Source organism: Mya arenaria, chromosome 6, assembly GCF_026914265.1.
Source record: "Mya arenaria isolate MELC-2E11 chromosome 6, ASM2691426v1".
NCBI lineage: Eukaryota > Metazoa > Mollusca > Bivalvia > Myida > Myidae > Mya > Mya arenaria.
Genome location: NC_069127.1, coordinates 41,750,615 through 41,778,498, shown reverse-complemented (window position 1 = coordinate 41,778,498; position 27,884 = coordinate 41,750,615). Strand labels below are relative to the sequence as shown.

The 27,884-nt window shown below is 37.8% G+C and overlaps 2 protein-coding genes across 2 annotated transcripts; both read left to right on the top strand.

Moving 5' to 3' along the window:
- The first annotated feature begins 173 nt into the window (after positions 1 to 173).
- On the top strand, positions 174 to 2,522 carry LOC128237801 (uncharacterized). The gene is made up of 3 exons (XM_052953387.1): positions 174 to 189; positions 721 to 792; positions 2,018 to 2,522. Exons 1-3 carry the CDS (start codon positions 174 to 176, stop codon positions 2,518 to 2,520), a joined length of 591 nt encoding a protein of 196 aa, XP_052809347.1. The 3' UTR covers positions 2,521 to 2,522.
- Positions 2,523 to 11,445: 8,923 nt separating this feature from the next.
- On the top strand, positions 11,446 to 26,414 carry LOC128238858 (transcription initiation factor TFIID subunit 1-like). The gene is made up of 4 exons (XM_052955143.1): positions 11,446 to 11,808; positions 21,128 to 21,832; positions 23,140 to 23,277; positions 23,694 to 26,414. Exons 1-4 carry the CDS (start codon positions 11,760 to 11,762, stop codon positions 26,135 to 26,137), a joined length of 3,336 nt encoding a protein of 1,111 aa, XP_052811103.1. The 5' UTR covers positions 11,446 to 11,759; the 3' UTR covers positions 26,138 to 26,414.
- Positions 26,415 to 27,884: the final 1,470 nt, after the last annotated feature.

Below are 27,884 nucleotides of genomic sequence, written 5' to 3'. Positions count from 1 at the left end.
AATGCTCACACTTCATGTACTTTTCTTTAGGTCTCGGAACAAGACGCGGAGATAAACAACATACAAACAACCTTAGCATCTAAAGTTTCTGAACAAGACGCGAAAATAAGTACCCTTGAAGCAAAATTGGCATCATCTGCGGCAGGTATTGCTGTTTTCTCACCTTAGCACGAATGAATGTGTCAACATGTGTGGCTGTGTTATGTTGTGATCGACTGGTAAAGTGTTGTACTTCGTGCGTCGTCTACATTTAACAAAAAAAAAACTATAAGTGGATCAGTCCGCTCGCTCACTTGTCAGATATGTCCTCTATCAGATAAGAGCCATTGTTACGCCGGATTCCACTAATAAATGTACATCTAATTGAATTTGAATTTCATACGAAAACAAGTAAACATAAACTACAGTAATACGCTGGCTAGTATTGACAAGTAATATATCAATTTGGCAAGATTTTTGTAGAAAACAAGCAAAAAACAAATTCCTGGGGACAACCTCCGAGCACAAGTATCACATTCAAACCTATATCGTTTGGCTTACAGAAATTCTACGCGGCTTATCAGTGATATTGCTTATTGTCTCAGCACATACTATTTTTTTTTATCGTTAATGGAATATTCTATATGCGAACTCTTAAAGCTTAAACATGATGATCAAAAAGTGTACGTCTAATTCCAATTGCCCTTACGGAAGTTATGGTCTATTGATGTATTTATGCAGGTCATGGGTCAACATATATCCGATGGGGCCGCACGGTTTGTCCATCAAATGGAACCGAGTTTGTATATAAAGGTACTGTTTTATCTTTATAAATCCTATTGCACCGCTTTCATTTAAAAAATCTCAAATTTGCACCGCATGAATTTGACGCAGTGTTTGGTCTTTAATGATAATTAAAGCCTTTATATGGGCAAACACTGACAAAAACAACAATTTCGGACAAATACCTGTTCACTAAAGCAGTAAGGATAATTAATAAAGAAAGGACCGGCACTACGGACATACCCAGATTCAGGTAGAACAATTTTGATCTCTGTTTTCTTTTACACAACCATCAGAATTTAAATATACTGTACAATTTGGTGTAGTTTTGGAGGAAATGCAGATATTCTCTAACGGATGTTGATTTGTGAATAGAAACCATAAATTTATCATTGTTTTTGAAGAAAACGCATGTATAAATGGTTTCAAATGGAAACCAATTTTAGGCCGCTAGGCCGCTGAACTGCTTGATCGACTTTTATGAATGTTGATAATCGCTTCAGAGTGATAATTTGTGCATAAAAAGAGTAAATAAATCTTTTTTTTAGAAGAACAGACTTGTTTACATGCTTTAAAATAACTGACTGCTTGATCAACTTTTTTTAACAAAAAATGTTTATTATTGCTTCAGATGTTCTAAATAGAAAACAATTTAAGGCCGTTATGTTAATGTATGAATAATATTGTTTTTGTTTCCCCCCCAAAACGCATTAACAAATGCTTTGCCAGGCCACCAACTTCACGCCGCTTTGCTGCCAGGCCGCTAGGCCGCTTACATCACGCCGCTAGGCCGCTAGTCCGCTAACTTCACGCCGCTAGGCCGCTAACTTCATGTACATGTGTTTACTATCCAAACTCAGTCAAAAAAAACTTCCCGTTAATTGTTTTCTGCCAATAACGGCCATTTTTCTTTGCGAGCGCCTGGCTGATACCCTTGAAGTTGACCTTGTTTTCGAATGGATTCTCACCGTGGGCTCGGCAGCGCAGCCGCAATCGAAAACAACGTCATATTCAAGGCCATCAGCCAAACACATGATACCAGAGAATTCCCTGAGTGCAAATGTACGAAAATGACATGAAAAAAATGTAACACAGTAAGTCTGCCCCGAACTCTGCCCAGAGTCTGGAGACTGACCCTGCCTGTAATCTGATATTTGCTGCTGAAAATGCTCTTCACATCTTACTTTCTTTTCAAATGTATGAAGAACTATTCACATAAAAATGTTGACAATGTATTAGTATGACCTACTTTCAGGTTTTGCTGCGGGAAACTATTATAACTCGCATGGCGGGGCTGCCGATTTTATCTGCTTGACGCAAGATCCGATCTGGGGTGTCTATGACGACGGCGAAAGTTCGCACGGCGCAAATATTTACGGAACTGAGTACGAATTTGGTGAAAACCATGCTGACGGCGGTGCGAAGTATTTTGGATCGAATTTATACCAGCACGATGTTCCGTGTGCTCTGTGTCAATCACATAGGCCCGCGTCGGTGATGATTCCCGGCCGAAACCAGTGCTACCCAGGATGGACGCTCGAGTATTCTGGATATCTGGTTTCCGGTAGGCAAAAGGCTACATTTGATGGGTCCGCCACTAACTACGCATGCCTTGATAGCGTTCCGGAGTCTGAGTTGGGGGATCATGTCGATGAAAATGGAAAACTCATGGTTCTTGTTGAAGCTCAGTGCGGATCTCTAAAATGTCCGCCATATGTCCAAAACCGTGAAATAACATGTGTGGTTTGTTCCAAATAAATGATGAGAAACATATATATTTACATATATCTCTTTGCATTTCTATTTCAGAATATAGTGTGTGGTCCCTTCGACGCACTTCTATATTGTTGGGTTTAACTGAGTGTCTGCATTGACAACAATGGTGGGTGAAACAACAGCGCCCCTGAACTTGAACTTTAATAATGCATTTATGGAAAATATTAATTTCAGATAACGAGATTGTAACCGTGTATATAATAGCTGAAAGCGCAGACAATATTAAATGATTGGTGAGTGTTAAAAGATTTAGTGCGATCTACTATTGTCTTATTAGGTAGAAAAACCGTATTTTCTGTACCTTTCTTTCAAATTTAACTCGGTAATCTTTATAGGAACCATTGAGTTCGACATTTATTCTTTCGTTTACGTATATTAAAACAATTGTATAAATTATGGTAAATGTTATTTGGGAGTAAGAGTGAAACTTTAAAAATACGACGATTTCCTCTGAATCATCATAATAAAATTAATTCTTAAGTGATATTCATTTTTGATTTGAGTTACCGAAAGTAAATGATAAATCAATACAAACTCTTTGAAAACCCCTCATGGTCTGTAAGTTTGGAGTCGATATTGTCCATCGATATTGACGTCATGTGCGTTCGCGTCACTATTCAGCCTCGATTTAGAAACGACGTCACGTCTTTTTCTCGTAACAACCATAAACAAAGAGTAAATTGTTTCAGAATACGCAGTATTGTTAAAAATAAAATGTTAAGATAGAAACGTTATACGTATAATGATATCCAATGTCTAAATACAAAGATCACAAAAACAAATCATCCCTGGCAGAGGACTGGGTGTACGTTAATGTTGTTGACGTTGAAAATGTTTGCACGGAGAAGCGCGGGCGCCGGAAGGTTATTAACATTCCTACAGAAAGCTCAATGCCATCCCGTAGAGTGCCCGGGGAGGAATATTTGTCTGAAGATGATTTGAATTTCACCCCTGAGTCTGGTGATCGGTCGTCGCCCGGGTTCGTCGATAGCCCGAGTTCGACAGATCGAACAGATCGAACTGACCGATACCTGGAATCGCCCGTCGACAACAATGACAGCGACGATGACGACAAAAATCCTGAAGAACAAAGGATTCTTGGTTATTCTGAGGTTGATTCTAGTGAAGACTGTGTTGGTGAAAGCGACGGGGAAGGCTATGATGATTCTTTTGGTGAACGCGTTGAAACAACTGTAACGCAATTCGAATTTACCACAAAGTCCGAACGTATCGAGATGGAATACGCGCCAAGCTGCGGTTCCCCAACCGACTCCGAGCCATCGACCGAGAATGATGAAACAAATAGCGAAAGGGATGACGATTTGGACGAAGAGCATCTCCATTCTTTGAGGAAGACGGTCACGAAACCTATTCTAATGAAGGCACGTGCCAATCGACCACATGACAGAGACAGGGGTGGCGAGGATACTTATAATTCGGCGCAACGAGAGTTAACAAAGCAATTTTCCAAGAAGAAGAAAACCAAGAGGCGCCTTCGAAATAGAAGCAAATCGACCGGTTTCCAGCGGTCATATGATATGGATGATACAATTGAAGAAGAAGTTAAAATCATTCGGCGCGTTGCCAATGATCTCAAGAAACAAGCATGGCAGGATAAGTTGCAAGGTGATGGCTCTGCTAAAGAAGTTGACAACAACGAGGACGAACGCGCAGATGGGACCCCTTTCACTAATGCCACGATGTCACCTGCCAGGAGCACTCGTGTCGGCTTTACACCGGGTGCTACCGGTGCGGGCCGCACTCCTCTGGCCGCCAGAATGGGTGGGGCCGCAACCAGGTGCTCTGAGATAGGGAATACAGGCAGCAGAACAGCATCCGGGCGCAAAAATCCACAAACAAAAAAGGACCAGGAAATCAGGGAAAAAGAAAGTTGGGAAACTCGGCAAAGAAAATATAAACTTGTTTCTGCCGAAGACGGTGAGTTGATTGCTTATAGTTACCCTCCCGTATTAGGCCAATATAAATTAATTGCTAGATTTGCATCCATTTTTTTACATGGGGGGGGGGGGCGGGGGGGGGGGGGTTAGATTACTGTTTCACTGTTGAATATGTGTGTTCATGCTCTTTATTATTGCATAAGGGATCACATGCAAGTGTTTCTAGACGAACCACGAACACGGTCGTAACTATTCCCCCATTTTACATGTAAACGTATAGTACATCGACACCGTAGGTATGAATTAATGCCGTTCCCGGACAGTTCCGGTCCGAAACGCAATAACAGACCCTAGTTGGACATTTTTATTTGATTCAATAAAATTTAAGGGGCGGCATAAAAGAGAGAGGACGGGGATGAAAATCTAGCAAATAATTAATAGTCGCCTTACAGAAGGATATTTTGTTTTAAGGTAACCCATCCAATATCAGGATGCAAAGACTTGTATGTGCATCTCTTTTAACATCGAGATTATTTCTAAGTTTAATTTATATTGATTAACTATTATATTATTTTTACATTGATTACATTGAATACTGATACTACTATTATGATAATAATGTATGGAAGGGAGGTAATAAAACACATTTTTACTATGATTTTATCGCAATTTAATTAATCTATTAGCATTTTTTGTATTAAACTATAAATGATCAATGTGTGGCTGAATGATGAAGTTTAATCTCTTGTTATACTTCTTGCAAAAACTAGTGCCTGAACACTGTGTTTTCATTTTTAATATTCCTATATTATAATTCCAGAATATATATTAAGCATATAACTTTTTACCAGTGATTTCAAGCAGTTAAGGAAATATTTGAAGTTAAGGTTAAGTTCTAATTAGTTGTTATACGGTCCGTGTATAATACCGGCCGGGACATTGTTGTTTAAAGTCAAAATGATGAACAATCATAGATCGAATATACATAAAATCGTATATACAAAGGCCTGACAGCTTGGACCGCCAGCCATCTTTCTGCGAGCTGATGATATTCATCGCTTTTTTGTACATACTTGTAAATTGCTGTTTGTTTTGTAACTTTCTTCATCGATTTTTTACCCAGATTCATATCATTTCAAACAACCATCTTTCCACTCATCCTTCATATGTATATAATCTACCCCTTCATAATGCTGTGTTAGATTATTAGTAAAACATAAGAACATTTTCAATTATTTTATATAAAGCTCATTGTGAACTTTCCAGTGACATTTCGTGACATCAGTGTAAATATGCGACTTTCAGCTTTTCTAAAACATATTTTGTACCTGTATATATATGTTTCAGTTAGTATTGTTATTGTGTTTTCTTGATGCATATTTGGTGAGGCGCTATGCACCCCACTCTCATGTTTGTTTTGTATGAATAAATTTTATGAAAAAGAAAAAAAAATCGTATATACGGTGGCACAGAGGTGTCATCAGCAACACTCAATTTATATTATGGTCACAACCTAGTAAATTGTGGCAACAACTTAGTTTAGCCAATTAAAACAGCTGTGTCATCTTTGACTCTTAATGGCTTTTACCGGTGATAGTACGGTACTATGGATACACCGTGTATTTCGCCTGCACAAAGGCCTTTTTTAGTCCTGAAGGAAGCAACACGAAGAAGATAGACGATGGAACGCTGTCATGGTGGCGAGTCTTGGTTTTGGACATGGATGGTAAACTCAAACTTAACGGCCAATGTTTTCGCAAAGCATCGTAGTCGCATAATTCTGTAACCATGATTACGTCCAGAATGCTCTATCACGTTGTCAACAAAGTTGCAGAAGAACGATTTTCCTCTACACTCTCTTCGTCTTAACGTCAACGATCTTTGTACTCTGTGCAAAGGACGTAAGCTTATTTGAAGTACTAGTATTATATGACTGTTCCTCAAAACGGTTACACTATTAGTATATGAAAGGCCTTCCTGAACGTAATCTGATATAAGGCTTTCCCTGTCTTCGTCCATGTTATTCTCTTTTGCATGGTACCATTAGCGTTTAAGTGACAGGGGTGCTTACTGTGTTATAACCATAAAGCGACAAATATTGAACGGCTGTTTTGATTGGCTTAACTAAGTCGTGGCCACACGTTAATAAGCTGTGACTTCAATTTACTAAGTTGTGGCCACACGTTAATAAGCTGTGACTTCAATTTACTAAGTTGAAGCCACACGTTAATAAGCTGTGACTTCAATTTACTAAGTTGTGGCCACACGTTAATAAGCTGTGACTTCAATTTACTAAGTTGTGACCACACGTTAATAAGCTGTGTTTACTAAGTTGTGGCTACAATTTACGAAGTTTTGGCTACTTAAGTTGTGACCACAATTTACTAAGTTGTGACCTAAAGTTACTGAGTTGTGCCCACAATTTACTAAGTTGTGTACACAATACAAATTAAGTGTTGCGGATGTTACCTCTGTGCCACCGAATATAATACATGTTGCATAGTTACGATAAACTTAAGCCTTTACAAAAAACTGTCTACTTAAAAGTAGGGAAACCAAGAGTTTTTACATTTGTAACATTATTAAATAGTTTCATTTCTTTTATGCAGACCTCTCCAAGCAGATTTTATCCGAGCTACGAGAAACCGGAAGTGCCTCGCACGAGAAACGTGCACAGGGACGAGCAGAGAGGTCGGGGGAATTTTTAGAAGAACTTCGGAGGAAATACCGCCTTGCTGGTACAGAAAACAGTAAGTTTTGAGCAATTCATACGATACATGATGTAGTTATGGCGTTCTTGCTTTGTGAAAGTTGTATCCCGCTATGTGAATAATTTTGATGAGTTAAGAGTTTGATAATCACTACCAAAACTCGTGACACCCTACAGATTTTGGTATAACGATTATGCCTAAGACATCAATGGCGACGGTTGCGGCGATGACACGTGAGTTTCTTTACAGTCAAGTTTAAATGGCCTATTAATGTTTTGCCATCAGCACGACAGAGGGAAAACTTGCATGATCCTCTCTCCGCGAGGAAAGCCTGTACCGCTGGTCGCCGTGGTCGCAACCCCATCCGCGCTGACCCCACCCTAAAAGAGCAGACTAACGGGCGAACATATACCTGTGGTCGGGCCATGATAAAGGAGCAAAACGAGTGTGTCAATGTAGGTATATAAATTCAGGTAACTTTTTGAAATGGTATATAAGATTCTTTCAGAAAGCTGATCAAATGCAGATGCCCTAAAGAAAGAAAACAAAAGTTATAAACCTGCGATAGAAGCGTTATTGGTTCTTACTAATAAACCATCATTCAATTGGCAAGTTAAACAAATAATTGTATAAAACATAATAGTCTGATATTTTATAAGCCTATGATTTAAACTAAAGACTTCATAACCTTTTTATGTTTACATTTTATTATTATGTCTGATATCTTATTTAAACTATATTAAGCTGATCATTGATTATTTCATTATTTATATTTTTATGTTGACATTTTCTGCACGAGTTCAACTTCTATGTTCTTATCAACTCTCATGTCAGACTCCGTGCTCAGCGAGAAAGCCAGCCATTCCACGTCAAATTCGGTCCACGGCGTGTTACCGTGACGGCAAACTTGACGTCTCCATTTACGGCGACCAACGTCTCATTGAGAACGTCGACGCTAATGACGTTAGCTTGACGTTTATACGCCGAAATGAACCGCCCAAGCCTAAGGTGATCGTCTGTTTTTATTTATAATCCGTAAAATATAGAAGTATATTACAGGTCGAGAAACAAGATATCGCAAGATAAAAAATCTAGTTGAAATTTTTCAAGGTCACAAACGCAATGGAAAGCTATACAGTCGAATCCCGTTCGCTCGAACTCCCAGGGACCGGCGAAAACTCCCAGAGCCTCGGAAATTTCGAGCAAAGAGGGAACGTTTACCTTCAGTTTAAAGAAATCAGTCATTTACATCTAGTTCGAGCCAACGAGGATTTCGAGCCAAGCGATTTTGAGCCAACGGGTTTCGACTGTACTTGCAAGTGACAATATATTTTATCTCATGTGAACATCCAACGTATTTGTTTCCAACAAAAGCATCGCTTCTATTCAGGAGTATCAATTCGAAAATTGATCATGTGATTAGTTCGTTTAGGTCGACGCCAATTATATCACTCATTTGGACTAATCAAGAACCCCCTCGTTAAATTAAAGAATACATATAAAACTATTATAAAAGAGTGTATCCCACACAGGTAGAACTAAAATGGAAGTAAAACGTGAAATTGTCTTAAAAATATGACAAGCACAGTTTTAATAGATGCTATCTGGCCGCTGATTTGCTACTAAATTTGTTATAAAAGAGATTGCTAGTCTTACAAATCAATTTTATATTAATTATTCATAATACATAAATGGCGTATACATGTTTAAGAAATGATAACGTCTCTGATAAATCGTTTTAATTTCTTAGCATCGGGTTCTTAATAAACATGTTCCCAATAAACAAACACGTTTTTTCTGCAATTCAGTGCATATCCAAACAGATTTGTTCGTATATTGTTAATATGCATATGTAACATAAAAACTCTATTAATGAATAATACGATGAAAGTTAAAGACAAAAACAGCAAACTAAATCATTGACAAGATTAATATATATACTAAAGATGAACGATTTACAATAGTGAAATAAATGGACTCTATGAAGACGAATGGTAACACATTGGTTGTCGAAAGCTAGTAAGATGAAATGAAAACATGGATTTACTTGAGGATGAGGATCTGTTTGAAGTAAAGCGCTTGAAACTTGTGCACGTGCTTCCCGAGGTACAGTTCTGTGTGCTTTGCGGGGGTGGGGTGTATTGGGGCAAAGGGGTTCGTGACTGGCAAGTATATATATTTATTATATGCTTTCCGGAAGTTTAATATCCTCTAAACATGTATAGTGTCATTATTCTTACGTCCATATACTGAGGCGCTGTCATTGAACGTAGAGTGCGAGCTTGTAAGACCATGCATGAAAGCTAGCCCCTACTTGCATTAAACAATATTTATAATAGTAAAACTCTTTTCTTCAGATCCAGGAAGAGAGCTGTCACATTAGAGAAACCTCCGGAAGTGGACAACGAAAAGTAAGCAACAGCCAGGTTTTGCCGCCCATATCCGCCGCAACAAGACAGACCAACAAGCAGGACGGAAATTTAAGGATTGCACCAAATGTGAAGCGTCGAGCCGCGCCGACCCTTGGCAAGAAAGTGCTGCCGCCGATCAAATCGACCGGCTCAAAGAAAAAACGCGACAAGAAAGGAAAGGTACGCGCCGAGTGGCCCAGGTCGAAAGTGAGACCACTTGAAGACAAGAGAGCTGTGTTGCGGGCCCGCTACTATCCCCAGAACTTCGACATAATCAACTTCCGGGCGCAGTGGCCGCCATTCAACACCCACGTGGAGGAGGAGGCCTCCGACCGCTTCAAGAAAGTGCTTCTGGCATTTCCGTCTTCAGCATTGTAGCATAGAACAATTTTTTGCACTGTAGCAACAATCAATCTTCTAGTTATACATTATGCAAAATCACGATTTTTTTTCTTTGTGAGTAATAATAAATGAAAATATAGGTTTCTGAAACATTTTCCTGGTGCTCCTTTACTTTCGTTAAAATAAAGTTTTTGTAATGCAAATGATATCTCCTGGAGTCATCATGTTATACAGGCTTTTTCTATGCAGTCAATTATGTAATAGTGTATGTGTCCTAAAAATAAAGTTGGTAAATTGAGTGAAAGAGAATCTTTATTTTATGCTTTCCGATGGTTTATAGATATTTATCAGTGAAATAAAATGGTATTTCACTGTTTCAAACAGTCAAAAAACAATTTGATATTTTCATTGTTTTGAAATTTTAGTCCACCCTCTCTTCGAAATCAAACGTCAGCGCGCACACGGCTGGGACACAATTTCAACCACGTTATTACACCACTCATGAAATACAGCTTTTGGGGCTAACTCGGTGAAATATATTGCGATCTTACACTGAAACAGACAAGTATTCTCTTAGTATATATTTTTGCAAAAAATGCATTTCTATGTGCCACACGGCTTACCCTAACCTTTAGTTAAGCATTAAGACCACATATAGATCATTATCCAACTGAAATTATTAAAAAAAGAAAGAAATAAAACAAAAACGTACACTCCCAAACTAAAAATTACGATGCCAAAATTGTAAAATTTTATCGATTTTCTTTTCAAAACTATGCACTTTGTACTGTGTTCATATTCTCATGAAAATGTATAGACAGTACAAAGCGCATATTTATTGAAAAAAAATAATTATTTTTTTCACAATTTTGGCTTGGTAATTTTTAGTATGGAATTATGCGATTTTTTCTTGAAAAAAAAACAGGTTGAAAACCCGGTGCCAGTGATACAGATCAAAGCCAATGACCTCAAACAAAAACCGACGGATTACCACACTCGTTATAATATTTATAACGATTATAATCACTTATTTTAAACAGGTATTAATCGGATAAAATATTCATAATTCTGTCAAAAATGCGGTCATCTCTGCTGAAACGTAATATTTAAACCGAATTGAATAAAATGTCGTACGGTGAAAAAACAACATTACAATGGATATTGTTTCACAAACATTTAAAATGGCTTATAATGAATGAGAGCTAGTGAATACATTTTCATGTTTATTTTTATTAGTTGAAATGAACAGTGTTTTCAGCTTATTCAAACAGTTGGGAGATTATTTACTATCAACTTACTAAGGAGCGTCAAGTATGTCATTTAAACTACTAGTAGGTCTTAAACATAATTAAGCGGATCAAATAACAAAGTGTTTAAGACAATACCCGAGCTGATTCCCAAAAACTTGGAAGCAGTATTTGAGATCCTGCCATTAGATATGCTATCGAATGACAAATGATTGTATATTGTTTCCGTCATTTTAAATCGCAAATATACAATAGCCTAAGTAAAGACAATGTGTTAAACAATGATTGCGTCCGAGGATATACTCTAACCTATTTAATACAACGTTAAAACATTTACGCCTGGGATTTAATGTTCTACCAACATTGCTCTCGCAATAACAAGGGTGATTACTTGCGACTTTTTATTCAGATGTGGTGAAACTGCGTATTATTTTGGATTTAAAATTGTACGGTGATTTATTAAATCGAAGATGTGGAACGGAATCAAAACAATGCTGTTTTCTACTTGTAGTGATTTAAAACACATTTTGTTCTGTTCATTTAGTATCTGGATATAAATAAACAAAGAAAGGAGATTAAAATATATATATATAAAAAACTACCTGGAATAAAATGGCGTTTTTCTGCCCAAGTGGCCTTGGTAGAGCTAAGCATCGAAAAGGTAAGTCTTACATAAACTATTTACAAGTTTTCAAGGGTAGTTACATGCCAGGTGCGTCCATGTATCCTGGTTCATTGTTTGGGGTGAAAAAAACGTCCTCGATTTGGTGAGAATAACCATTTTTCTTTATGTTAAAACGATATTTTTTTGAAACGACATTGTGCACCGAATGAAGAGCAATTGCTTATTTACGATGACGCTTGTTTCAGATGAAAAGCATGGCCGTATTAAAATATCTCGTGAAAACAATTTACGTTCTCATAGGCTTACCGACTCACTCAATACACTTTATTCTTCAAAACAACGATTTTATACCGTCCGCTCTTTCGTATAATTCTCATCTGATAACATGATTTGGTTAATCAAATCTATTGTTATTGTTTTCCGAGTGCAGATCGTTTTGGAGATAGATCAGCACATTTAAAGATGCACTCTTACTCCCAAATAAGATTAACCACACTTAATAATATTGTTTGAATATTCCAAAAGTGATGAATAAATGTCGAAAACAAAGCTTCTTATGAAGGATATCGAGTTTAATTTGAAAGAAATGAACATAATACACAGTATTTCTACCTTATGACGCTATAGTAGACAACAGTAAATCTTTTAGCTTTCACCAATCATTTAATATTTTTGCGCTTTCTGCTATTAAATTCATGGTTACAATCTTGTTATCAGAAGTTAATTTTTTTCCATAAAGAGTGTCAATTTTAGAAAATGGTTACTGGTTCAGAAAATGGTTACTGGTTCAGAAAATGGTTACTGGTTCATTCTGGTAATTTTAAGAACCCAGGTTTGTCCCAAATTGGGTAACTCTATGAAACACTTTAATAACGATGAAAATGCGTCGATTGTTTTTCCTTATCCATGTATGTGTACGATAACAAGTGAAAGAAGGGGCCTTCTTTAACGAGGAAGCTGTGACTCACCTATAATAACGCGTTAGCCGCGATTCACCTGCGATAACGCAGAAGACGTGATTCACCTACGACAACGCGTTAGCCGTGATTCACCTACGATAACGCAGAAGACGTGATTCACCTACGATAACGCACAAGACGTGATTCACCTACGATAACGCGAAAGCCGCGGTTCACCTACGTTAACGCGGAAGCCGTGATTAACCAACGAAAATGCAAAAGTCGTGATTCACCTTGGATACCGATGAAGCAGTGATTCACCTACTATAACGAGGTAGCCGTGATTCACCTAAAATACCGCAAAATACGTGATTCGCCTACGACAATGAGGAAGCCGTGATTCACCTACAATAGCGCGGAAGCCGTGAATCACCTACGACAACGAGGATGCCTTGATTCACATACGATAACGCAAAAGCCGTGATTCACCTACTATCACGAGGGAGCCATGACACCTACGATAACGAGGAAATCATGATTCACTTGCGATAACGAGGTAGCCATGATTTACCTGCGATAACGAGGAAGCTAAGCTTTTCCAGGGTTGCCACCGAAGTCTTGCACGCACGAAAAGCTTCCGATTCAGGCTCAGCGAGCCTGGTAACCTTTGCATGATAGGATTGTAAAAAGGAATGTTCGGAGTTTTGCACAAATAGTTTATGTTATTAAGCCTGCTAGATATGAAGTGAAATAAAATTCACAATTTTGGCTTCCAATTTCGAATCATACTGACTTTAGGACATTTCTTTACAAATACCATTTCTGTTTTCCTGTAATGATGCCTTTTCTGCATTAGGCTAAGCAAATTTATTGTTTAGTTTCTCGGCCACTATATTTTTATTTCCTTCATGTTTGTATCAATTATTTGCCCAAAACAGACAATAATAAATAAACGAACATCTTTATACGGTGTTTAAGTATTTTAAATGGTGCTTTATGCGGGGCACCGTTACGCGACCAAAATGCAGTGATATGTCTGCCGCATACTGTATGCGGCCGCGGTGTGCCTCCATCATCGCACTGTTTACGGCAATGTTTCAGAACTCTTCATATTTTAAGAGCTAATCTATCATTTTCTGCCGGTATACAACATACAGTAATATTTTCCTTCATGGCCTTATTTTCGCACCTTTCATTGTGATGGCCAATGGCGTTACTGTATATCATTGTTATTATAATAATACACTTATTTATAGAATATTTAATAATTATATAAATAGACTGAATAAGCAATAAACGGAAGGCATAAAAATAATACTAAATCGCTAATATAAGGCAATGAACTCATTTTTGAAGAATTGTTATTCCAGAATAGAGCTCTTAAAATATAATATTATAACATGTAGTTTTTTTCCGTACCACTGCATGAATTTATACAAATAACATTTCCACGCAAATGTGATAAAAATCTGCCATTTAAACCTCCAAGGTTCGTATTATAATAAAATCCCAGGGTTTCAAATCTTGGGTGAATTTGTACGGGAACTAGCGATGCTGGTTCTCAAGCCTGGCTCTCAGAGCCACCGCTCGTACGTGTGGTCGTGCATGGTACGAGATCTGTCTCCTCTCTTCTGTCTTTCCTACGATCGTACATGTGTATATGGTCGCACATGTATCGAGATCTTTCAAATCTTGATTACTTTCTCCCTTTACACCTCCTTTTTTCCTCTTAAAACTCAAAAACTTTCTTTTGTGGTTTCAACCTCTCAAATTCCGCATCTTATTTTCTTCCTCGCTCTTCTTCCTCTGTCACCTCACACTTTCGCCTGTACTCTCCCATACCTCCACTATATCTTTACCATATTATCTCCCCTTTCTCGTTCTCCTCTCTCTCTCAATTTCCTCCCAACTCATACCTCCCTATCTTTTCCCACCCTTTCCCCCCCTCTTTATCCCTTCTCTTTCTTCCCCTTCCTTTTCTCCATCCCTTTCTCTCCTCTCTTCCTACCCGTTCTCTCCTATCTTCCTATTCTTATCCCCCTCTCTCCCCCCCCTCTTTCTCTCCTATCTTCATTCCCTTCTCTCTCTCCCTCTTTCTCCCCTCTCTTCCTTCCCCTGCTCTCCACCCCCTGCTCTCCCCCCTCTCTTTCCCTTTCTATCCTATCTCCTCCTCTTTCCTCCCCTCCTCTTTTACCCTATTTCTCTCCTGTCTTTGACCCCTCTTTTTCTTCTTTCCCTCTCAAATATTTCTCTCCCTTCTCTTTCTTATCCCTTTCCTCTATATAAAATATATTACAATTTATCTTTAATGACATAATTTCAATAAGCGCGGAAAAACATTTTATTTCATACATATTGTAAAGGGTGTTTAATACACGCGGTTTGTAATAACGGTATAAGACATACGTTTTTTTGTATCTTGATGTTTTCATTTGCTTTAATCAGTTTAAACAATTGTTTGTAAAGGTTGTTTTTTTATCAAACAAATTGTATAGTTTAATTTTACAATAATAATTCGGCTGGTCCATTTTGATCACGTGATCCGGCATGGTACAACGTTGAGACCTATCCCAAACTGACGTCACGCGACGTCGACTAACCAACCGTGTCTCCCTTACTATATACCGCCAAAATGTTTTGAGGTTCTTATCAAAATGACTCTTCTTATAGAATTGATTAGAACAAACAATCGACGCATTTTAATTGGTATTATATTGTGCCATAGATATACAAGATTTCGGATGAACCTGGGTTCTAAAATTGTGCAGAATGAACCAGTAAGCATTTTCTTAAATGTGCAAATCTATCTCCAAAACGTGCGATCTGCACTCGGAAAACGATGATAATACCTTTGTTGATCAAAACAAGGTATCGGATGAGATTTACACTTAGAGAACGGTATAAAATCGTAGTTTTGAAGAATAAAGTGCATTGAGTGAGTCGGTTAGCCTAATAAGAACGTGTATTGTTTTCACGAGATATTTTAATACAGACATGAGTTTCATCTAAAACAAGCGTCATCGTAAACAAGCAACTGTGCACAAGGTCGTTTCAAATATAATCGTTTAAACATATTGAAAACAATGTTTATATTCATGGAATCGAGGATGTTTTACACCCCAAACAATGAACCAGGGAACTGGACGCACCTGGCATTACTGCCCTTGGTTTTGTGCATCAGGGAACGTGAGGAATCATGTGGTTTCAAAGGGGTTTATACATTGTTCACTACGGGTCTCATTTGATGTAAATAAACAAGCAATGACGTTTATTTCTAAATCACTTAAACGATGCAACGATAAAAGTCTGGCCAGAGACTGCATATAAAACACATTTTGTACCACCAAATCTAAAATATTTCACACGTGAACAAGCGGAAAAAAGATCTTTTAGGATTAGAAAAAACTTCATGTCTTTTCTATCACAAAAGTTATTTAGAAATTATCGTCACTTACTTCTTTGTTAATATCGATTGTGACCGGTGGTGACCCATCTGAGAACCCCTTTGAAATTACGTGTTTCCTCACTTTATGTATGTATTCACACTATAAGAAATGGTTGTATCAGAAACATGCATTAGGCTTAATGTATATGTTTAACATTTCATATGTAAATAATGCACCAGTCAATTTTGACCACGGCCCCCAGGTCCGGGGATAACGGGGGAAATGGGCCGTGTTTTTACCTTTCAGGTGGCCCCGCAGTGTCGGGTAAATGCGGTGGTCTTCGCGCCCATAATAGCTGGGAATGGTCCTTACCTAGGACCTGGGGGGGGGGGGGCGTGGTTACAGTTGACTGGTGAATAAACAACACATCTAGTGTCATTTTATGCCTTAAATATATCAGTTATATATATATATATTAAGTGAAGTCATGTCCTTGGAATGTTGTTTATCGGACTATATGTTTCCAAAATGGTTTGTTTAACATTTAAGACCCATACGCTGACGCAAATGCCTGTGATACCAGAGGTTTGGACGTATTCCATGTGTTTTCATGTCCTCGGATTATAACATGATTTCAGATTAGGCAGAGTGCCAAAATATGATGTCACTTCTATTAATCTAATACTAGTAAAAGGCGATAGACGATTGCATACGTTGAAGACAAAACATCAACATTCTAATATATTTCGTTTTCAAAGCATTAAAATGAGACATTCAAAAAGACAAGATTATTAACTTGAGCTGCATGGATAGTCACATTTATCAATCGGTTCATCAATGATATGCATTGATTTTTTGTTGGATCGAACACCATACACATTGTTTTTTACTTTATAAACATCAATAAAAAAGAAAGAACATTCATCTAAAAATGAATAAATAAATAAGTGAATTCAAAATATCTTTGTTTTGTATAAATGCCCAATAACGGCATGACCCAACATGATATTGCACAAAACACTAAAAAACACTAAAGAACAATACTGCGAAATGTGTTACGATAAAAAAAACGCTGCCAAAACACGATTGTATTTGTCTATACCTCTTTCCGTGTACATAATGTCTTTGCCTATAACTCTTGCCGTGCACTGAATGGCTTTGTCTATACCTCTTGCCGTGCACCGAATGTCTTTGTCTATACCTCTTGCCGCGCACTGAATGTCTTTGTCTATACCTCTTGCCGTGCACTGAATGTTTTTGTTTATACCACTTGCCGTGCACTGAATGTCTCTGTCTATACCTCTTGCCGTGCACTGAATGTCTTTGTCTATACCTCTTGTCGTGCACTGAATGTCTATGTCTATACCTCTTGCCGTGCACTGAATGTCTTTGTCTATATCTCTTGTCGCGTACTAAATGTCTTTGGCTATACCTCTTGCCGTGTACTGCATGTATTTTTTACTCTGATTAAAACATCTTTGAGAGCGGCCCGTACTTCAGGTACTTGGAAGCTGTATATAAACGGGTTAACCAGAGAGTTCAGCGTAATAGTTGCGAGTAACCCGACCTTGACCCCGTATGACACGTATACATTGAGACTCGGTACCATGGCAACCGCACTAATCAGTGCAGACGGCCACGTTAGTAGATTAAGCGTCAACAAAATGAGTCCAATCAAAGCAAACGAACGCTTTTTCTGACTTTCCCGAGATTTACGGAGGGCACTGTTCTCATGGACGCTTGTTTGTCTGTTGTTGAATTCTGACCCGGTATTTTGCGAATTAGACGCACATTTAGAGTGCAAGATGGATCTTTGATATTTCCTTTTTGGTGCAATGTGTTCGCTCCCTCCCTTTGTTTTAGCAGCATTGACCAAATCAGCTTCATCCTGTTTGTGCACAATTTTGTCTTGGTTCGGCGATTTGTCAGGAAAGGAATCTTGGAAATGCGACTCAAAAGAAGCACGTGGAACAGTAGTGCTCGTGCTAGGTCCCGGATTCCCGTCCGCACAGAAGCTTAGGTTGCCGTGGGTATTAGAGATGCCAAATGTCGATTTTCCACTTCCTGTTAGATTTGGTTGCACAAGTATTTTGCGAGTTGATGCTGTAGTAGATATATCATTTGATTTACTTTTTCCAGTAGATACTGAAGCGGTAATTCCATCTGGTCCACCAGAACAATGTATTTTGTTCAGAGAACGCCTAACTTTTGTGAATGTAGCTACGTAGAGAATGTTTGTAAGCACCAGGGGAACCATAAGACCGTTGAATAGGAAACCAACCGCCTTTTGGTAATTTTTCTCAAAAATTGTCTCAAAAGCGCATGAAGAAATAGATGCGTTGTGCCGCTCCCAAACTACGAAGGGAAACGAGCAGTAAACGGCACTGAATCCCCATGTAAGAGCCATCTGAAGGAACCTGTACTTGGCCCTCAAAGGTTTCGGCATACCCGGTTTTGTAACTTTTCTTACACTCACAAATCTATAAAAACAGATGGCGGTAAGATTTAGCAGTGTTGCTATTTGTGCCAGTATATTCATGACAAACACGAAGGAGCATGCGTGTATATTTGTTCGGGCGTACGTACTATCCTGTGACGTCATTAAAAGTACTCCTACACCACTCATGACGTCATTTATACCAAGGCACGTCAGCTGGTGCCAGTAGTTTCCTCCAAACTTCCCGCGACGAAGAAAGAGACAAAGCAACACCGTTAAATTAAGGAAAATTATACAAACTCCATTGACTTTCAAAAGAATATTGACCAAAATGGGGAACTTATAATCCTCGACTTCTTCACAAAAATCACCCGAACAAATGGTTGCATTCTTCATGTTACATATATAACATCCTCAATAGAACTTCAGATTTGTGTATAAAATTAATATATTGTCCTCAGAATAAGATTTGCTGTTAAAAGTGTCTAACATCAGTTTCGAAGGAAAATCCATCATACTGCTGATGATTTCACTCCATTTAGTTAATATGATCACTTAAGCCAATATAAACAGTTTTATATCAATGAGGTTGTGGCATTACACCTAGTCCACCGAGAAATTTCCAATTAACGCTGCGACTCTGTGAAATAATTTAAGGTATCTGATGGTAAGCGTGTGAGGGTGTGCTGTCTGGTATGTCAGTCAATATATGTGTCACTTAAATAGGTATTGATGAGGCCTAAAAAATGTGTGATTGGGGTTACATCTTGTCCCAAAAGAGGTAGGGTGTGTATGTTTTTATTTGCCTTTATGAAAGAACAGTATTGTCATCATTGTGTAATGGCAGTCGATGGTCAGTATATTTAAAGATTTAAAACGACCAGGGGCGTAGCTAGCCCTCTATTCATGTGGATTCATGATTGTGCTAGGGGGGTTTGGGGGCATGCCTCCTCCGAAATGTTTGAAAGCCATGGTGCAATCTGGTGCATTCTGGGCCTTCTGAGGTGCTTTATTTAGGACTGGAAAATGGACAGTTTTAGGATCCCGTAGTCAAGTACGCATACTGCAACGACATACAAAAAACACACACACATAGTTTTTTTAACGAACGGACTTAAAAAAACTGGTAAGGTCGGTAAACCCGAACCAGAAGTATTATTATAGGACTGAGGGTGTATACCCCAATGAATATTATGAACGGATCCAGGATTTGACGCTAGAGGGAGCGGCATGTCAGCGGCCCTCGCAAAAACGTTGTTTACGTCATCGATGTTGACTTTTCAAATATGTACTGCTGCTCTGGAGGTTTAATGGATGCACTTAATTGTGATATGCATTATTTTTAACATGATTTTGGACAACTGTTGCAGCTGTGCCTGTTTTATTCAAAATGGCTTAATAAAATATAATGAAGCAGAAAAGAAAAAAAATATCAATATCATTATTATTATTATTATTATTATTATTATTATTATTATTATTATTATTATTATTATTATTATCATTACCATGTGCATATGGCTTTATAATGTATCTACGCGCTTTATAATGTATCATGCCTCCAACATGAAAGACATAACGCCATTGGTCCCGGACTGGTCACGCGGCGGTGACCATGACCCCATAGTTTTCCAAATTGGGTCACTAATATTTATATCTTACCAAAATGGCTCCTATTTTCCGATTCCGACACAGATTGTCGACGTGATATATATACGTTACGGGATTAGGTGACGAAGCTAGAGCTAAGCTCGAACCCGATTATGGTTTTCTGCGCCCCGTCTATCCCATATCGGGTCACCTACTAACCCCGTAACTTTTAACATAAAAGTGTTGTAAATTATTATTCCTACACCAGATATCAGAAACAGTATGGCTCCATAACTAAATAGCTTATTTATACATATGTTACCTTAATATGTTTTCGATTTCGTGAGCTCGTATCATAAAATATTTGAAACAAGTTATAAAAAGATGTTAAATGTTTGAAGTTAAAAGACTGGGAATGTCTCGACATAACGATTGTGTGGGAAGGAAATGAAAATAATCGGTGATGAAATAAAAAAGATGCATTGGAGGAAAAGCTGGAAGCACAACTTATGCACCAGTCAATGGGTATACCGGGGATAGCGGGGAAAATGGGCCGTGTTTTTACCTTCCAGGTGGCCGCGCAGTGCCAAGTGAATGCGGTGGTTTTGTTTTCGCGCCGAAAATAGCGGGGAATGGGCTCGGGTGCGGGGGCATTTGGTGGGGATTTTACCAGCAGTAAGTCCGCGCTACTCCCCGGACCTGGTGGGGCCGTGGTTACAATTGGCTGGTGCTTAATATTATAAGAAAATAAAAATATATCTCAAAGGTGAAGGTGTGTCAGTTCAAGAAATTTATAAATAAAGCATGATCGACATTATATGTTGTCATTTGAAACCGGCTGGCATAAATCGTCACACAACATACAACCATTACTTATTATGAGAGAGTCAACACTGTCCCCCACCCGAACCCTTTGACATGCCTTAGACAGAACCACCCACACTCATGAGGCCTAACTATATCACGACATGATTCTTAGTAAGTTATTTTCTTTAAAAAAAAAAACTGCCACCACGGTCTAATTGTTTGATTTATTATTTTAGGTTACAATAGCATGATTGGACGATATGAAACCAGTGATGTCATCGACGATATGACGTTGGGAGATCTCGTCAAGTTGAGTTACGAAACTCCGGCGTCGCGACGGATCGTCCTACATTCATTTAGCGCATGCGCACCCCAGGAAGTCAGCGTTAAACAGGGTCAAAAGGTGAACTTCATTTTTCGGGAAGGCGAGTGGGCGTATGTAGCCACGGACGATAAGAAAGAGGGATTCGTGCCCTTTCATTGTTGCGCTAAACTTGGAGCCCAAAATCAGCCATGTGATCGCAAGGAGCCCAATTTGTCGCACGAGATTAAAAATGACTCTTTAAAACATTTGGTGTTAAATAATAGATTTAACGGAATTAATGGTTCAGCTAAACGTGTATTTTCTGTTGAGAGTGACGAAACGAGGTCAAGCACGACCAGTGACGTCGCTGATGACGTCGACAATGAAGTTTATGCGTCTACGGAGTGTTCTTACGATTCCGAGGCTGATGACACTTCTGACGTCACAGTGCAAGAACGTTTGATGTCCAAAGTAACGTCACAAAGTGGACACCCATTAAGGGACCTCAGATCGACGTCAAAAGCGGACAAACAGCCGTCACTCTTACACCAGACGTCAAGGTCAACATCAAGAAACAGAAGCGCGCGGTGTAATGATACGGAAAAGGGAATTTACAAAGTCTTGTTTGATTATAGAGGTAAGCATTCGTTCATTTCTGTCGGAAATTATCTTAAAGGCATATAATATTATTACAGGTTGATGTTAAACTAAATAGTTTTTATCAAGTTAAACTCATTTGCCTTTAATGCAAAAAGAAATACGATTGCTTTACAAATACAAAAATATTATATTTTTTTTATTAAAGCTGCACTCTCACAGATTGAACGTTTTGACAACTATTTTTATTATTTTTTTGTCTTGGAACGAGCACATTTTTGCGAAAATCCATGAAAACTAGTCAAATTAGACTGCTGACAAAAAATTAGATTTTTATAGTTAACTTCAAAAATTGATGTTTTATGCATTTTCCTTAAACCGCTAGTAAAGGTTTAAGCCATATAACATTAATTTTCGTACGGAAATATGAAAATGTACGATCTGATTTTTTGTCAACAAACTTATATTATTGGTTTGCAGATATTTACGCAAAAATTTGCTCTCTCCAAGACAAAAAATAAAAAAGTTGTAAAAATGGTTTATCTGTGAGAGTGCAGCTTTAATAGTGACCACAAATTCCACAGTTAAAAGCCATAATATCGCTTATATTTTATCTGTACATAAATCATATGCCATTTTTTTGTTTTGATCATTACAGTTAATTAAAAGATGATTATGCATGAAAATTAAAAATGCATTAACCTATTTTGTGGGCCTTTAATATTTATCAAGCAGGCGAATGGTAATTGCAAAACACATTCAATTTACTGAACATATTATTCTCGAATCAACATCGTAAAAAATCTATTTCTGAACACTAATGTTTTACCTTAAAAAATAATTAAGGGACCTACTTTAACGGCCCATTTGCTTCAGCTGCACTCTCACAGATTGAACGTTTTGACAACTTTTTTTTTATTTTTTGTCTTGGAACGAGTCAATATTTGCGAAAATCCATCGAAACCAGTTATATGAGACTGCTGACAAAAATTAGATCGCAGATTTTTATATTTAAGCTCAAAAATTGATGTTTTTTGCATTTTTCAGCCATAAAACATTAAATTTCGAACGGAAATATGAAAATCCACGATCTGATTTTTTGTATATCATTGGTTTGCAGATATTTACACAAAAATTTGCTCTTTCCAAGACAAACAAAAATAAAAAAGATGTAAACATGGTATATCTGTGAGAGTGCAGCTTTAATTAAAGTTGATTTTCATATAATTCACAAATGTTTAAAGTTTTCATTAGATCTAGATTTTTTTCTAATCGATCTTAAGACTATTTAGCTTGTCTTTGTGAAGTTGTAAATATTCTTTAAAAAAACAACAACATTGCACGTAGGTGGCGACGAGTATGACGTCAAAGTGGAAGCAGACGACATCATTCTTCTTCTCGACTCACGTGACCCGGACTGGTCGTGGGTGCAAAAACCAGACGGAAGTCAGGGATACGTACCCGCTAACTACATCCAGAAATTCGGTATGTCTGTTAAAGGGAACATGTTTAAGTATATCATGAATATAAAAATCCAACACTAAGACAATCATTTTGAAAGTTCTGCTAACCCGCTCCCAAAAGTAGGACTATAATAGTTGAATATACACATGAAAATCTACAGAAACAAGCTTAGTAGCCGAAAGTTTAAACATAGACCCCGTTTAGTGACACAGGAAAAAAAACGTCAAAGACATAGAACACAAAAACAAACAATCACAAACCAGAAACATGGAACAAAGGCACAAAAATCCACAAACAACACAGAAAAAACTTATGAAAGCTCAACTTTCTCATTCATGTTGTATGGGAAATGTTAATACAACAAGCTTGTCTTTTGTTGTTGTTTGTGTTACCTTACATCGAAATGAATCAAATGACGTGCGTTTTTTCTTCTTCAGATTTCGATGAAACGCGCGTCAGAAGAGCAAATAAGGAACACGAAAGAACAAAACCTAACAATGGTGTTTCACATTTACCTGATGACAAGATACACTTAGGAGCGGAGATGGATGAAGTAAACGAATCGAGCATAGACAATTTAAAGTGCATCCCTCCATCCCATCCAGACACTGTTAAGGGCATGACGACTGCAAGAAACGAAAATAGCATAACTAAAGCAATCCATATGAACATATATGTACCGGATACTGGGCAAGTAGACCGAACACGTGGAACAGGTTTATTAACAAATGCTGATGTAAAGCAGAAACCAAAGAAACCTCCGAGAAAAAAGAAGCACGATCCGAATTTAACGCCTCGTTCGGAAATATCTGTGGACTCTATTGACACTTCAATGGATTCTCTTGCAGATCTTGATGATTTGGAGGTGTCAAGTCGCGTACACACGCCGACTGAAATGTCGTCTGCATGCAGTACTCCAAGACATAATAAACACCATTCCAGCAGACGGCAGGGGCTAGGTGAACAAGATACACAAGAACATATAGCAGATGAACAGGTACGCCAACACAGATATGAACATATAGCAAATGAACAGGTACGCCAACACAGACATGAACATATAGCAAATAAACAGGTACGCCAACACAGACATGAACATATAGCAAATGAACAGGTACGCCAACACAGACATGAACATATAGCAAATGAACAGGTGCGCCAACACAGACATGAACATATAGCAAAGGAACAGGTGCGCCAACACAGACATGAACATATACATATAACAGATGAACGGATGCACCAGCATAGACATGAACATAAAGAAGGTGATCGTATGCACAAACATACACATGAACATAAAGAAGGTGATCGTATGCGCCAACACACACACGCAAGTAGAAAAAATGAAAATGATCATGAAGGAAATCATGTGAATGCCAACGCTGATTTAAGAAACAGACGCAATCATAAACATTCCACCATTTCTAGGGGACAAAGCGTTGATTCTAGCTCTAGTCAAAGAAGACCAGTATCTATGCCAATTTTCAGATCGTATGAGGAATATCAAAAAGATTACTATGACCAGTACTTTTATGATGAAAAAGATAATAGATTTGGTAGAAAAACTTCAAGCAATGTTGTCAATGTAGCAGAAATAATGAAAATCAGGTCTGAGAAAGAACAGGAACGGGCGAAGACATTTGCGAGCAACAAGACTACAAACCCGAAAGAAATCAAAAAGGTTCCAAATGTGAAAGACTTTCTGTTAAACATTCCATCTACTCGGTTAGAGCTAAAAACGCCAAAAAGCCATGGACATCAGAATGAGGTAGTTAAAGCTATTGACAAGGATCATTTACACAACAATCATGACACTAGAAATACATCAAGAGTGACAAATGATTCCAAAATCGAAATTGCTAAAGCAACAAATGGTCTCTTTAATCAAACAAACAGTTCTGTGAACAATAGGGACATGCATTATAACTCAACAAATGATGTAAGAACGAATTCAGCATTTGGAGAATTTGAATTAAGACCACGAAGTAACAGTCAAAGTTGTGCACAACATGAAGGCGCTAGTGCAGATGGCGCAGCCGCCAGACAGGACTGGTCGTTTGGATATCCAAGAAAATCTAAGCATAAATCTGACAGTGCAGAGGTATATGTGCAAGAGAAACAATGTAACAAGAATTCATCGACTCATGAAAAAATAGAAGATACAATAAATCTCACAAAAGATGATATAGAAATAAATCCATCTCCTTTTGAAAACGCACAAGGAATAACTGACGTTCTAAGATATCTAGACGAAGTGTGTGACATAGATAATGATGATGACGAAGAAGATGATGACATTTTCTTTGATGAGGATGAAGAGATGGAACGTCTTTTGAAACAATCGGGTTACCTTTTAGACAAAACTGATGACCTTTTAAACACAAATAATGATGTTGTAAAAGTGTCCGCTATTGAATTGGATGGTGAATGTGATGATAGTCTCATTAGCTTAGATGCAAATGATAAATGCAGCCGTTTTTTAAATAACCAAAGCATTGGAATTTATGGAATTGAAACCAAGAACACAAATGATGTAGAAAGATCGATATCACCTATTGTAAATGGAACAGAAACTGAACATGAGTATAGAAACCGCGTTAAACCAGATGAGAATACTAAGTTTGATCACTATAAGGAGGAAAAATCGAAGTGCAAGCCTCCTGTGTCAGATATACGCGGAATAACAGAATTTATATCTCAGTGTGATTATAAGGCGGAAGCGGAGGACGAGTTACCTTTCCGCCAGGGGGAGATACTTCACGTGGGATTGGAGGGGCAGGAAAGTGAACACTGGTACTGGACATACAGCCCGAGGTTACGGAAATACGGGTTCGTGCCGCGAGCGCATGTGAAAATACCACTGGTCACCATCATTTGATTTTGTTTAAAATTACATAAAAACGACTTGTGTTTCAAGAAAATGATTTGCGCATATGAAAAATAGTCACCATTATTTAATTTATTGCGCTATGCACTCGTGAAAATATCACTGGGTTGCCATCATTTTTTTTGTATTCCACGAGAATAACTTGTTTCTCATGTTTATGTTTTACACTTACTTTTCTTCGTAAGGGAATGCTTGCGATACAATAAAGAGAGAAAGGTTATTAAATAGTGTTTGTTAACACCAATAAAAATGCTAGTAGTTTGAATAAATGGTAGACGCCAAGCTTGTCAATGATACCAGTCAAATATTTAATGCCTTTAATATATTTAATATTTTACCCCTGTATTACTCACTAGAGCGATATCCGACTGCTGACTCTATATTAATTACTAGAGCGATATCTAAATACTTACCCTGTATTTCTCACTAGAGCGATATCTAAATGCTTACTCTATATTAATAAGTAGAGCGATACCTAAATACTTACCTCTGTATTTCTCACTAGAGCGATATCTAACTGCTTTCCTCTGTATTAATTACTAGAGCGATATCTAACTGTTTAACTCTGTATTAATTACTAGAGCGACATCTAACTCCTTACCTCTGTATTAATTACTGAGCGACATCTAACTGCTTACCTCTGTATTACTCACTAGAGCAATATCTAACTGCTTACCCTGTATTTTTCTCTAGAGCAATATCTAACAGCTTACCTCTGTTTTAATTACTAAAGCGATATCCGACTGCTTTCCTCTGTACTAATTACTAAAGTGTTATCTTACAGCTTACCCTGCACTAATAACTAGAGTGATATCTAACTGCTTACCTTTGTATTATTCACTATTGCGATATCTAACTGCTTACCTCTGTATTATTTACTAGAGCCATATCTAACTGCTTACCTCGGTATTTTTAATTACTAGAATGATATCTAACTGCTTACCCTGTAATAATTACTAGAGCGATATCTAACTGCTTACCTCTGTATTAATTACTAGAGCGATATCTAACTGCTTACCTCTGTATTAATTACTAGAGTGTTATCTACATATTTTGATTTTAGGATAGATGTGTTGTCATGTGTTTGTTAAATTCTCGAAAGAAATCCGTAAATGGTTGGACAAGGGTGAGTTTGTGAGCTCATTAATCAATGGTAACGCTATGTATTTATACTGAGCAAATTCAAGAAAGTATCAACTTGTAATTGATATATAAAGGTCTGTTGCATAAATGCACAAATACCGGCAACAAAAAAGTTTGGACACCAGGTATCACAAACATTGGTACAAACATTGGAACTGACGATACTGTCAGAAACATTGATTAGCGAAGATGTAGACCAGTCGAGGTACATGGGGGGAAAACCTGAAAAGAATATGTTAAAACCACTGGGTATCTTGTTTAAACGCCTCAAGTATCTCAATAACATGTACGTCACCTCCATGCAACCGTAGGTTTTGCTCACATCATTAAAACACAAGTTGTCACGATTCCCTGTCATAACAAAGCCTTTGTGGTACTATAATTAATATATGGACAAAGTGCTAGCACATATTATGGGATACAAACAGCAATTTGATAGAGCTGGTGTGAGTGCTAACTGTTATTTTGGGCGCCAAAGTGTGAAGAGAATGGTACAAATTATCTGGTTGCTGTATACGTGCAGGGTTGTCAACACGTCATTAAGCAAACATACAGACCAATAATGTCCAGAAACTAAGTCAAACACATGCGTTTT

Coding starts and splice junctions, on each gene's coding strand:
- LOC128237801 (XM_052953387.1), top strand. Junction 793..2,017: donor AACCGAGTTTGTATATAAAG/GTACTGTTTTAT, acceptor ACCTACTTTCAG/GTTTTGCTGCGGGAAACTAT.
- LOC128238858 (XM_052955143.1), top strand. CDS start 11,760: ATGGCGTTTTTCTGCCCAAGTGGCCTTGGTAGAGCTAAGCATCGAAAA. Junction 11,809..21,127: donor TAGAGCTAAGCATCGAAAAG/GTAAGTCTTACA, acceptor TTATTATTTTAG/GTTACAATAGCATGATTGGA. Junction 21,833..23,139: donor AGTCTTGTTTGATTATAGAG/GTAAGCATTCGT, acceptor CATTGCACGTAG/GTGGCGACGAGTATGACGTC.